Source organism: Alexandromys fortis, unplaced genomic scaffold, assembly GCF_014885135.2.
Source record: "Alexandromys fortis isolate MF-2015 unplaced genomic scaffold, M_Fortis_MF-2015_v1.1 scaffold_95, whole genome shotgun sequence".
NCBI classification, from domain to species: Eukaryota; Metazoa; Chordata; class Mammalia; order Rodentia; family Cricetidae; genus Alexandromys; species Alexandromys fortis.
In genome coordinates, this window is record NW_026067990.1 from 1,227,386 (window position 1) to 1,241,671 (window position 14,286).

At 37.6% G+C, this 14,286-nt stretch overlaps 1 protein-coding gene across 2 annotated transcripts; it reads left to right on the forward strand.

The window, feature by feature from the left end:
* The first annotated feature begins 489 nt into the window (after positions 1 to 489).
* On the forward strand, positions 490 to 12,323 carry Slitrk4 (SLIT and NTRK like family member 4). 2 transcript variants are annotated; one of them, XM_050159645.1, is made up of 3 exons: positions 490 to 647; positions 3,251 to 3,413; positions 4,268 to 12,323. In XM_050159645.1, the coding sequence occupies exon 3, from the start codon at positions 4,318 to 4,320 to the stop codon at positions 6,826 to 6,828; it is 2,511 nt and encodes an 836-aa protein (XP_050015602.1). In that variant the 5' UTR covers positions 490 to 647; positions 3,251 to 3,413; positions 4,268 to 4,317; the 3' UTR covers positions 6,829 to 12,323. The 2 variants fall into 2 exon arrangements, with proteins under 2 accessions (XP_050015602.1, XP_050015603.1); XM_050159646.1 differs by having other exon boundaries at positions 3,331 to 3,413.
* The last annotated feature ends 1,963 nt before the right edge of the window (positions 12,324 to 14,286 follow it).

The window sequence follows — 14,286 nt, forward strand, 5'->3', positions numbered from 1 at the left end:
CTCTCTCTCTCTCTCTCTCTCTCTCTCTCTCTCTCTCTCTCTATATATGTGTGTGTTCACGAGCGCGAGCACGCGCACAAACAATACCTTGGTAGTGTGCTGGAGGAAGAGAACGGACTCGAGAGTGCATATGTGGTAGGGTGATGGAGGTTAGTGCAACCGCGTTAGGAAACTAGGGTTCCATGGCCTGGGGATCAGGGTCGCTCCTTCCTAGGGGATGTTTTAGGCGAAAGACGAGGTGGATACCGGAAGGAAAGCGTTTGTCTTTCCCAGTGTGTGGGTAGAAAAGGACTTAAGTGTGGGTTTCTGTTGGAGGGTCAAGCGGCTCAGGAATGAGCCCGGATCAAAGTGGTTCGGGTGTCCGGAGGGAGGGCTGCGTGAGAGCGAGGGGGCGGGGGCGGGGGCGGGGATTCGGCGCGTGTATGTAAAGGTGCAGCCTATGTGCGAGGGTCTGGGTGCGCGCGCGGTGTCTGGCCGGGTGCGCGCGCGCGCCACTGCCCGCTTGCTTGCCTGCTGAAGGCTGTTCGTTGGTTTTGACCGGCTAGCGGGCACCAAGAAGCTGGATCCCGATATCTTAGAGACCGCCGCGGAAACTGAGGAGTGAGTCGGAACGCGGTGGGCCCACTACAGGACTTGGGGCTCCAGAGGTGAGTAAATTTCTAGCCCGGGCTGTGCGAGCTCCAAGGAAAGGCGCGCAGCCTCTTCCAGGCTGGGCTTGGCACAGTGCATGTGCGCGCGCTCAGAGGGAAGCAGGTATCTTATTATTTTTAGTTGGAGTCGTGTTGGTTTGGGGTCCGTTGAGTAGACAAAGTGGAAACGTTGACAAACCCCCACCCCCAACACCACACACACACACACACACACACACACACACACACCTCCCACTTGCCTATCCATGGCGTGATCTCTTGTTCTAGAGGGCTGAAAGAATCCTGGTTTCCTTAACATCCCTGCCCCTGGAGGAGCCTGGGCAGCAGGAAAAGTGTCCTGGTCTGTGGCACTATGAGCTGTCGGGGCTTCTGCTGGGCTGGGCTTTGTGCTCAGTGTCCTACTCTCAGGCACTGTGCGGGGACTTGGATGTGGTTTTTCAGGCAGTGGCCGGAGTACTGCTGGGAGACTGCTGGTACTCAGCAAGATAGGCAATATGTGTGGAAGAGCCTGTGGGTAACGCTGAGAGCCCAGCAAAGCCGGACAGCGACACTTTGCTAGGTTTCTAAATGTTGAGCTGATTTCTGCCTGGGTGGGTGAACAGGATCCTATTGCTGGCTTGGCAGGTGGTGGCAGGGTGCAATGACCCGGCCACAGCTCGAGGGAACAGAACTATAGAGTCACTCTGACTGTGTCAAATGGGTCTTTGATGCCCCAGTGCTAATACCCCTTCTGGCCTGAACTAGTCATCTCTTCTTGCACACCAACTGCATGTCCGGATCTAGAAAGGCCAAAGAAAACTCCAGCAGCTACCTCTTGTGGGATGGGAGCACGCGGAGAAATGTGTGCACAGCGGGACTGAAGGCCCCCGCGACATCGAGCACAGTACCCCGCCCCCGCCCGTGCCACCCAGCCCGAGAGGCTGCTGCTCAGGCAGGGTACCCAGAAGGGGGCTGCGCGCCTACTCTGGGCAGCAGGATGCGGCAAAACATTGCGGTACGCGCCAGTGGCCCCTCCATCCGTCGCCTCCAGCTCCAGCTAGCGCTCAATGGGGGTGACAACGGCCCGGCTCTCCACTGTTCTCCCCCACCCTACCCCCACCTCGGTTCTCAGGGAGGGGGCAGCTAAGCTTTCTCATGTCTTCTGCTATGGTGCCACATCGACTTGCTGACCCCTTTGGCAGTGGGTTGCACTCTGCAGGCTCGTTTTCTCCGCTTGGGCATGGAGCGCTAGGAGCGGCACTCTGGTGGATGATGGGTTTGTGCAGTCCTGGGCAGCCTAGGGAGCTGAAGGTCTTGCTAGGCATCACCAAGAGATGGAAATATTGAAAGGCAAATCCGACTCTCTTGGAAGCCTGAGAGGTGGTTTGGGGTTCCCAACCCATAGTTTGTATGTTTTTTTTTTTTTTCTTCTTGGTGTGTATTTTTGCTGTTCATCATGATTTTTAGACTATATTAATGGCATCTCTTTTCCTTACGGTTACTCTTCCTGGCTTCTTCTTTTTTTTTTTTTTTTCCTAACCTCGCTTTCCACAGTTCTCCAGCTCAGTATCTATTGCCCTATCACTGCCTGTTGGGCTCTCCTTGGTGGGCTGACTCTGCCTTGCTTGTTTGAATCAGCTGCTTTTGGCTTAGTCTGTTTCACTGGAATTGCATTTGGGAACTTCCTAGCTCATCCTTGCGCCTCCCCCACTCCCTTTGCTACTTAAAGTAGAAATTACTAATAAGAGGGCAGCTTCATATATTTTTCACATCTGTTACGCTTTTGTGCTGAATTCCGGTTATTTGAATTTTATTTTGTTTTGTTTTGCTTTTTGTGTTTTGTTTGTTTTTAGTTTGGTTGCATTTTGGTTTCTTTGTTTTTGGGTGGGGGTGGTTGGGAACAAGAAATGACTCAACTGAACTAAAATAGCTGTTGAAAGCTACATCAACACAAGGCAAAAAGGACCAAGGGAAATTTTGATTTTACAATTGAAGTTGTTTTGGGTGATGTCATGCTTAAAAATTATGACTTCTTTTTGCAACGACAGTCATGCTATAACAGTGAATAAAGGAAATGCCCACCTATATGGCAAACAAATAGCATCTCCGTGACGCTGGCTAGATTCTTAAAATGAAAGCCTTCCTGGATCTTGGCTAATGATTGTCTACCTTGAGTCACATTTGATTTTTACCACTAGCTGATTCCTTGTGAGGAAAAGGAGAAGAAGAAAAAAAGAATTTTTGTGTGACACATTTTTTCTTTGCCCCATTTTCTCATTGTTTAGCTGAGGAATTTATTTACTTAATTAATATTTGGTGGTGATCATATGACAGTTGCAGCCAGCTTCCTCCCATTCACTACTGGAAAGATTCACAAGCCTAAAATTGCATCAGTAAAATGGTAAAATGCATACTGTTTGTGTCCCATATGTGTTCCATTAATTTCCTTTCCATGAGGCAGAAACTCTCTCTCCCTCCCTCCCTTTCTTCCTCGCGTGCGCATGTGTGTGTGTGTGTGTGTGTTTGCACACACACACACAGGTTTTTAATGGGGCTGGCTTCAAAGGGTTAATTTTAAGCCATTAAACTCTTGCAAGAAGTAATTCTTCATTTGTTTACAGGCAGGGACATGAAGTTATCTTTTAGCGAGGGTGTTTTGGAACTGAAATATTTAGAATTGAATATATCTGCTTCTGTCAAGGACTGTGCCCAAGGACTGTGCCCAAGGACTGTGACATGTGGACTCCTCTTCCTCAGCAGTGACAGGCTGTGACCAAAGCGAAGGTGATATGCGTTTAAATGAAGGGGTCTGTAGGGACTGGGTTCAAACTGACAAGTGAAGAACAGGAAAGGACCTGACAGGCAAAAAAGCCATTTCTGGTGGGTGGAAATACTGCCTGGAAATCAGCTGAGCAGTGCAAGAATAAGCTGGTTCCTTTTCAGCTTCCAGGGACCCCAAAACATTTTAAATCTATTTTGGAAATGACAGACAGCAAAGAAGGTGCTGTTTATTAATCTGCCAGTTTTCTAGAACCCCATAGGGTCACCTGTGCTTTTGAAAGCAAATTACAGGAGCTAACTGATTCATGGCAATGTGCTTACCTTAGTACCAAAACGCAGGCAAATTTCTTTCCAGGGCACATTCCATGTAGCTCTTTTAACTGTCTTCTTTAAAGGAATCCAGTCCTCCCACTGCCATCCTTCACTGAAATCTGAGTTCAATTATGGTCTCTAACTAATTTCAGTTTCTAGCAGAAACCTAGAGAATAGATTTAAACCAATTGTGGTATGTTTGTGGTGTAGAGGACGTGAAATAAATGATGCTCTAGGTATATTCATTTTAGTTGCAAATTTCAAGCTCTAGGTTAGTGCTTAAGGGCAAATTTTGGTGGTTCAAGTTAAAAATTGAATTTATTAACATGGAAGTATAATTTAAAGTCTCTTTCCTTACCATTTGTTGTATATTCTACACATGCACAAATTACAGATATAAAGTACTGTTCAGTAGTGTACAAATCTGGCTTCCTTAAAAATTACAGTGCTAGAGATTGTAGCCATGTATTCACAATGAGATAATTTAAGCACACATACATTTTTCAAGGAATGATAATTGAAAAACTTTTCTTTTTATTTTTTAGATTATTTCTCTTTATTCAGAAGCATAGATTTGTTTGCTGATTGCAAGAAGATGTTTCTTTGGCTCTTTCTGATTGTGTCAGCCCTGATTTCTTCAACAAATACTGATTCTGACATATCAGTGGAAATTTGCAATGTGTGTTCCTGCGTATCAGTAGAGAATGTGCTCTATGTCAACTGTGAGAAGGTTTCAGTCTACAGGCCAAACCAGCTGAAACCACCTTGGTCTAATTTTTATCACCTCAATTTCCAAAACAATTTTTTAAATATTCTCTATCCAAATACATTCGTGAATTTTTCACATGCAGTTTCTCTGCATTTGGGAAATAATAAGCTGCAGAACATTGAGGGAGGAGCCTTTCTTGGGCTCAGTGCATTAAAGCAGTTGCACTTGAACAACAATGAATTAAAGATTCTCCGAGCTGACACTTTCCTTGGCATAGAGAACTTGGAGTATCTCCAGGCTGACTACAATTTAATCAAGTATATTGAACGAGGAGCCTTCAATAAGCTCCACAAACTGAAAGTTCTCATTCTTAATGACAATCTGATTTCGTTCCTTCCTGATAATATTTTTCGATTCGCATCTTTAACCCATCTGGATATACGAGGAAACAGAATCCAGAAACTCCCCTATATTGGAGTTCTGGAACACATTGGCCGGGTTGTTGAATTGCAGCTGGAAGATAACCCTTGGAACTGTAGCTGTGATTTGTTGCCTCTAAAGGCTTGGTTGGAGAATATGCCATATAACATTTACATAGGAGAAGCTATCTGTGAAACTCCCAGTGACTTGTATGGAAGGCTCTTAAAGGAAACCAACAAGCAAGAATTATGCCCCATGGGCACAGGGAGTGATTTTGACGTTCGCATTCTGCCCCCATCTCAACTGGAAAATGGCTTCACTACTCCAAATGGTCACACTACTCAAACAACCTTGCACAGATTAGTGACCAAACCACCGAAAACAACAAATCCTTCCAAAATCTCTGGAATAGTGGCAGGCAAAGCCCTCTCCAACCGAAATCTCAGTCAAATTGTGTCATACCAAACAAGAGTGCCTCCTCTTACACCTTGCCCGGCACCTTGCTTTTGCAAAACATATCCTTCTGATTTAGGACTGAGTGTGAATTGCCAGGAGAAAAATATACAGTCCATGTCTGAACTGATACCAAAACCTTTAAATGCCAAGAAGTTGCATGTCAATGGCAATAACATCAAAGATGTGGACATTTCAGACTTCACTGAGTTTGAAGGACTGGATTTGCTCCATTTAGGCAGCAATCAAATCACAGTGATCAAAGGTGAAGTGTTCCACAATCTTACCAATCTGCGCAGGCTTTATCTCAATGGCAACCAGATCGAAAGGCTGTACCCTGAAATATTTTCAGGCCTTCACAACCTGCAGTATCTGTATTTGGAATACAATTTGATTAAGGAAATCTTAGCAGGCACTTTTGACTCCATGCCCAATTTGCAGCTACTGTACCTAAACAACAATCTCTTAAAAAGCCTGCCAGTTTACATTTTCTCTGGAGCACCCCTTGCTAGACTGAACCTGAGGAACAACAAATTCATGTACTTACCTGTCAGTGGAGTCCTTGATCAGTTGCAGTCTCTTACCCAGATTGATTTGGAGGGCAACCCTTGGGACTGCACTTGTGACTTGGTAGCATTAAAGCTGTGGCTAGAGAAGCTAAATGATGGGATTGTTGTGAAAGAACTGAAATGTGAGACTCCTGTTCAGTTTGCCAACATTGAACTGAAGTCCCTCAAAAATGAAATCTTATGTCCTAAACTATTAAACAAGCCATCTTCACCGTTCACAAGCCCTCCACCTGCAATTACATTTACCACTCCATTGGGTCCCATCCGAAGTCCTCCAGGGGGTCCAGTGCCTCTGTCTATTTTAATCTTAAGCATATTGGTGGTCCTCATTTTAACTGTGTTTGTGGCATTTTGCCTTCTTGTTTTTGTGCTGAGACGCAACAAGAAACCCACAGTGAAGCACGAAGGTCTGGGGAATCCTGAGTGTGGCTCCATGCAGCTGCAACTAAGGAAGCATGACCACAAAACTAATAAAAAAGATGGACAGAGCACAGAAGCATTCATTCCACAAACCATAGAACAGATGAGCAAGAGTCACACTTGTGGCCTGAAAGAGTCTGAAACTGGGTTCATGTTTTCAGATCCTCCAGGACAGAAGGTCATGATGAGAAATGCTGCTGACAAAGACAAAGATTTACTGCATGTAGATACCAGGAAGAGACTGAGCACAATTGATGAGCTGGATGAACTATTCCCAAGCAGAGATTCCAATGTGTTTATTCAGAATTTTCTTGAAAGCAAAAAGGAGTATAACAGCATTGGTGTCAGTGGCTTTGAGATTCGCTATCCAGAAAAACAAGATAAAAAAAACAAGAAGTCACTGATAGGTGGTAACCACAGCAAAATTGTTGTGGAACAAAGGAAGAGTGAGTATTTTGAACTGAAGGCAAAACTTCAGAGTTCCCCTGACTACCTACAGGTCCTTGAGGAGCAAACAGCTTTGAATAAGATATAGGCCATGTAATCTGACTTCATACTGAGGACATTATTTAATGATGAAAGTGCCTTTTGTTGACTTCTAATTTCCAAATACTATATTATCATTAGGCATAGAGACAGGTGTTTCCAAGGGTATCTGATTAACTGTAGCTCTAAAGATGTGTCAAGTAGAAGAGACTTTCTTTAATAGATTTTACTACGTAAAACGTATACTGTGGAGTCCTGTGGGGATACTGCAAACTCTATTGCCAAAGGGATGCTTTATAAATGTAATATACTGAATTTAACCTTAAGAGGCAAATCAGTTTTGTACTCTGATACAAAACCTTTGTCTCTTTTTGCTTTGTAAAGCAAACTCAAGAAAACTGGTACCAGTGTTTGTACCTCAGCTGGGTCCTTCATCTTGCACGTAGATTAAGTTTGGTGAAACTGGAATAACCCTTCTTGATTTGTGGCATTGTAACAACTCTGTGTAAAGATTACCTGAAAAGTGTACAAAACAAGCATGCAAAGAGAGAACATTTGATAGTATTTGTAAATTGGTAAAATATATGGCCTGCATCTTGAAACTGCTGGATTTATAATGTTAAATTGTGCAAATACTTGTTTAAAATATATCATGCATTACATAACTATAAAATAAATTTGAACACTTTAAATATTACCTGTCTATACATAAAATCCTAAAGGAGAAAAAAATCAATGTGAGTTGCATAGCATTTGTGGTGATCTAGAGAAAAATATGATGTTTATCAGAATTAAACATGGCTCAAATTAAACTAGAGTTTGTTCTCAGTTATGTCAAATACCCACAATCCTTAAAGGTTGTCCCAAATTAGCAAAGTGCTTACCGTGTGAGCGCACCCAAAGCTATTTTTGTAACATAATTCATATTTATGAAGTACTTTATATACTAAATAGGAAAACATGTACTCCTTAATATGTATTTAATATGCCCGACTTATATTCCTGATCACAGCAAATTTATCAGTAAGTATAAATTGCGATAAGAAAAAAATATTAAAATGAAACTGAAGCTAATGTGTACAGAAATATTTTGGGCTCTCTGATCAGGTGTAATTTAAAAGTAGAAAAAAAATACAAAAAAATACCCACAAAATTTAAAAAAAAAAATCTGTGCTATTCTTGTGAATTTAGCATATTATCTTCAGATTTGTTACCAACTGTGCATTTTAAAATTAGCTCCTTAGTTTTATAGTACTGTGTCTGGGGCAGTTGTTATTTGCCATCAGTTGTCTTGCTTTTCAGGATTCTATGAGCTTAATTCAAATAGTTTTAATTACAATATTTAACAAAATAATGACTAAGGTTAATCTATCTTGTATGCATCAATATCCTGTTCTTTCATCATTCTGACTACTATCAGATAATCTAGTAGAACTGTAAACATCACAGCAAATCTTGGCTATCAAAGCCACAGTGTAAAATGCTTGCACTGGACTCGGATGAATTCATGATCTACAACTACAGCTGATATGCCCCTGTGTTTGTGTGTGCTGTTAAGTTCTAGATCAAAATTGATCAAATGAATGAAGTATTTGATAATCTGTTGATATCTGAAGATGTTTAATATCTCTGATTAGAAAATCAATATTCTGAAACTCATTGCCTTTGCCTTCTTGTCCAGTTTTGTGTGCGTGTGCGTGTGTGTGTGTGTGTGTGTTGTGGTGTGATTAATTATTGTATTATTCAGTAAGGAAGCCAAGAAAGCAAACAGGTATTCTTCATGAATTTCAAATAGCAGATATTTTGGTGTAGCTTCTAAAAGGATATTACAGTTAACGTTGTAACAACAATCCCTTTATTAAATACTAATTTCAAGATTTTATTTGTTGGTTCCAATTTTTTAAAGAAAATCTGATATTATTACAAGTGTATGTATATGTGTGTGTGCACGCATGTGTATTTGGGTGTATATTCATATATATATAGTTAATTTGGAGGATTTTTTTAGATAGCAAATAAAATCTCCCTATGTATGTGCTGGTGCTCTTAAAACTTTAATGTGTAATTTTCAGTTTCATGACAATCTGTGAAACTTTATATAAATATAAGTACATCCAAACAAACAATGCTTTCTGATATTGAAAGAAAAGAAGTGCGTTCAAATGCTAATTTTCATCTGCAGTTTCATAAGGACATTTAATATGCCATTACCACGCATGCATGCATCCATGGATTAAAGGGCTCCTAATGCACACTGACAAGGTAAAGATGCAAAGGCTTCCAACAAAGTGTTTTTGTTTTTCCTGTCAATAAAGTGTGAATTCAGAAATCTTAAATGGACACTTATAGGAGGAACCAGTAAACTCCATGCATAATCTGGGACTAATAGGTTGTTGGGATCATGCCTTTTTATTCAGTGTGATGATGCTTGGAAGATGTTTCAAGGTTTCTGCAGAATTGTCAGCGGCAAGAGTACCTACCACCATCTCAAAGCTTGCTGTAGTATATCAGCTATCTCACACTCTACTGCTGAAAGCTATAAATGCTCAAAAACTTTTAAGAAAAAAAGAGTAATTTAACTGTATGTGCTTATTTGGAGGTTCTACTTGTAAATGGAAGTTAATGAATTCTTGGTTAAGGCTAATATGCTGTCCTTAACTAAAGTCATTGTGCCTACATTATACAGTGTATGCTATTTTGCACCTATCATTAGTTCTTGTATCATTTATGGTACTGTAGTTATGTATAAATTCTTAGTTGAGTACAAGAGCAGTTTAAATACTGTATCTGTGTTTTTTGGCTTCAGCCTATATTCTTGATGTAGTTTAACCCCTTCAGATATGATATGTACATGGTAAGACATTTTTTTAGTAGGCTTTGATTCAAATCTTAAAAAGCCAAGAAGTGATCATCTCTAATGTGGTATAACACATCATGGTATTCTTGGCATTGTATTCTTGTGTATGAACTGTGTTAGAACAGTTGCAGAGAACACTAGATCTTATGAAATTAGTGAAGGGGTGAGATAATATATTGTGTCCGTGTAATATAAATCAAGTTTTAAATTATTTTTTTATGAAATCAATAAAAATGATTCAATTCTTTAAAAGTAAATCTTTGTGTAATTTTATGAGAAAGCAGCTATTAAAGTACAGTGATTCAAATACATAAGGAAATTTATATCCTATACTTCGTTTTCCATTCTAAATAACACTATCAACAAATATGTTAATTGAAAAGATATTACAGACCATTACCATTTGTTGCTTTTCATAAATATTTAGTTTTGTGCTCCATAAGGAAGCAAAAATATTAAAGGATATGGCCTCATGAGTAATGCCACAGGTATTTCAGAAATATCAAAGTCAATATAGAAATGTATAGTGATATCTAAAATATCATTTGCAAGACTTACATGGATCGTTTCTGAAATGAACACAGTGAAATTTTCTTTCATCTTTCATTTTTTTCTTTAATTTTTTCTCATCATTGCATCCAAAGAGTTAGGAAGAAAATATATTAAGAATGTATTTATAATTACTATTTTGAAATAAAGTAGAGAGTATGTATTATATTGTTTTTACCCTGGTTCAATTATTTCTATTTTAGATTAATTAATAAAAGCAGGTGATGCTATAAAATCTAATGTAAATCACAGAAAGAACAGTTCTAATGAATTTTGTTTGCTTTGAATTACACCAAGGTATTAGAATTTATTAAATGTCATTTTTCTGGAACCATTAATAAAATTGTTTGGTACAAAGTTATTTCTGAAGCCACTGTTTGTTAAGGATATTTATCTTTTCATTGTTTTTCAGAAAAAAATAAATAAAACAGTCACCAAACTGATTATATAACTCAAATTTAAGGGTGATATATATGTGTATATATATGTGTGTGTGTACATATATATAGCTTTATAATACTGTTTACAATTAACTTAATTTTTAAGCCTCTGTTAAAAGATTTTTTTTCTTTATAAACGTAGTTTCAATCTGTATTCCTTTGTAGTGGCAGTCCCTCAGAGAACAGTTGTCACACAGTGTCAAAATCAACATACTCTGATCCTTTTGTATTCTCATCATTTAGAATCCAACATAACTTCAAATAGGCAAATATTAGTATTCACTCTGAACTATCAACTCAAATATTTTCATAGAAACTTCAGAACCTCTACATTCCATAGCAAGCTTGACTAATTTCAAGTTGCTTACACACTTAATGACTATTTTTAACTTAGCTTCTTTTAAGGTAACCAAAAATATCAGTCAATTTCTTGATATATTTTCTGTGGTTGAAAAAAAATGAACTAATTGAATTATTGTTAAATTGAGTGAAGAAAAAAATATTGAAAGACTGCATATGCCATAAAGTGATTTTAAATCATGTATTCTTAAGCTAATTGAAAAAAGAGTGCACAGAAGTATAAAATGAGATTCCTGTGGCTTTATAACTATACATAAACTGTGCTGGAAGTTGACACAATATAGATGGGAAGCACAAGGTTCTCAACCACTCCAATTTATAGACAAGTGACATCAAGTCAAGAGCCATACTCATGTTCAGTGTTCATTCAATTAGTTACAGGTCAGATGAACTGAACTGAACTGTTGGCAGTGTCCCTTACTAGGAATAGTTTCAAATTTAACTTACAATTGCTATCTCTCAATTGCAGATTTCTAGGGGATCTCCCTTTTGTTAAATTAAAACCAAATGGGAGATTAAATGAACCCAAATAACTTATTTGTGTTTAAAAAAGCTATGTGTAGTATAAATTTTAATTTAATTTTATTATATTATTTTCCTTATTTTATTTAGTTTCTAGTGATTTATAGAATATTATTGGAGAAGGAAAAATTAAAGAAATTGGCTCTATTATCTTTTATATGAAATACTATGGTATTCTATAATTTTGCAAAACTTTTTTTATTTTGTTGTTCTTATATTTACACAGGGGAAATGCATTGAAGATCTGAGGCAATTGAATACTTTGGGTTCAGAAAATATGACACTGGGAATATAAAAGATCTGAGTTCCACATTATTTGGTAATTACAAGTTACAATTGCAATAGAACCCAGAACCAAGAGATAACAAGTAAATATTCCACTATAGTTTGCTTTTGTAGACATTGCTTGCACATAATCACAAATTCTAGCCATTCTAATATTATGATATAATGGAAAATTAATTTAAAATTTATGAATAAAGTTCTTAGAGAGATAATGGGAGTATGTAATGAATAAATACCTGCCTTTACTTTTAAATTGGCTATAGAGATTTAAGGAAGTCTTTTAGAGTACCTGAACAATGTATTTCTCTCAGGAACTCACAAACAAAAATGCTGTTGGTAAACATCTAAGGAACCCATGTTGTGCAATTGATATTAATTATGGAAACATTTAAGAATTGCATTAAGCATTTTCCTCCTTACTAAGAAATTACAATGTATATTGACACCATTGTTTTATGTGAACTGAATTATTGTGCTAAAATTCTGGAGTTGTTATGGAGTAACTTTAATGCTGTTTTCAAGAATAAAAGTCTTTTCTTATAGGTCATATGTGTAGCCATTCAGTGTTTTTATTAGTCTTATTTTAGCAAAGCTCAAGTACAAAGAGAAATTCAATTTATTTGCTATTTACTTGGTATGGGGTACCCTATTACTTTACATAAAATAAGTATGAAAGTTATATCTGTACATATTCACATGCACACAGAAAATAATACACACAAACACTGAATGATATACACAAATACTAGTTATTATATATTGAAATGTTCCTGACTTATTTAAATGTTACAGATATCATAGTTATTTCATCCTCATTGATAACTTTTTTTCATTTTAAATTGAAACATAACCATTGTATAGTATATAGTAGTAACTGAACTGAGCTTATCACCTCGGTTTTCAGTCACACAATTGTCAAGTGATTTGATTTTTGGTTTTCCTCGTTTATTCCATTTCTCATTTGGCTCATAATTAGTATGCTTATTAAATGAGTATCACGTGCTATTTACAGAACACCAGCCATGATGCAAATCAAGCTTGCTACAAGATGTATAAACAAGCTCAGAGAAGCATGTGGGTACTATGTATATCGAATCATCTATATAAAAAACAAGGAATTCTTTGGTGAGATTTGTGATTAAAAATTACGAGAACATGCAAATCTGTTTTAAAAGAAGGACAATTTGGTTGAAACTGGAGACTAGAGATTAGGTAGGACAATAAGGTCAAAGAAGTATTCACAAAAACAGATATCAGATCTCAAAACCTAATGGCTGTAAAGTCTTCCTGGTAAAAATATACCAAATGTTAAACTCATTTTCTTTACTTTAACTGTGATCTATTTCTTTTAAATTAATATGAAATCTAAGAAGTTCCAGTACAGCAATCCTAATTATAATTTTTCAGGTAAACTAATAAAATAAAACATATCCCTTGGACGATACATTTTTTCCGTTGTTGGAAGAATGTGTGGATTGATGTTAAAGCTTTCTTATTTGGTATTTCTATTAAAATAATGTCAAGCAATATTTTTGTTTAATAGAAGTAGATAAAACATACATATTGTACCTAAGATTATTTTAGGGACTCAAATAGATTGTTTTAAGCATTTAAGTTCCAATGCCATAATAAAATGTTGCAAGGCTTTCTGATTTGTTTTCAGTAGAAAATATCAAGTGCCTATTTCAGAAACCATTTCCTGCATGGATCCCCAGGAAATCATGTATCTGCCATGGATCCCTTTGCTCCATAGCAGGATATGCCATCTTTGCCAAGTCCTCCCTGCTGAAAATTATTCTCTTCTGCTGTTATGAACAGCCAGCACTACCTATAGCACAGACTAGCTTAGGGAGTTTTTTTTTTTTTTTCTAGTGGTAATATATATGTAACCATAAGATTCTGGGGCTAAGCATCAATTTGCCAGCATAAGATTACGATACCCAAGAGTTTTGTGTATTTTCCACATTGAATCTTTCTTTTTGTTCATCAGTTATCCTCCTTCTGACAGGAAATGCTTGTCATTTTATTCAATACTATTCTTCAAAGTAGAAACTACTCTCCACTCTGGAAAGACACTTATTTATAAGAAAGAATCCTCACACTTTGCATTACCAGTTACTTCTTAAAATTTTAGAAATACAGAAAATTCAGTGCAATATATCTTGCTGAAACAAAAATAAGTATAAGAAGACAGAGTTAGCAGCAGAAAATTCAACTTCTGCAAGATGTTTTTGGTCAAGACAGAATCTGAAAAATCACTTTGCACTCTGAAACCCCCTACTTTAATTATGAAAATACACTATTGCTGACCTGTTGGTAAGGTTGCCACATGGTTGCCACAGACATGGCTATTATTTTCTCCTTACACTCAGTACTTCAAAAAATACTTGTTTTTTGTTAGATTTGGTACAGATGCTGAAATGCTGCTGCATCAATTCTTATCCTAGAAATTCACAAATCCTTATTTTCAGTAAGTAATTAAGCAGTTACACAG

Bases quoted from the DNA above. Each gene is read 5' to 3' on its own strand.
- Slitrk4 (XM_050159645.1), top strand. From the start codon at position 4,318: ATGTTTCTTTGGCTCTTTCTGATTGTGTCAGCCCTGATTTCTTCAACA.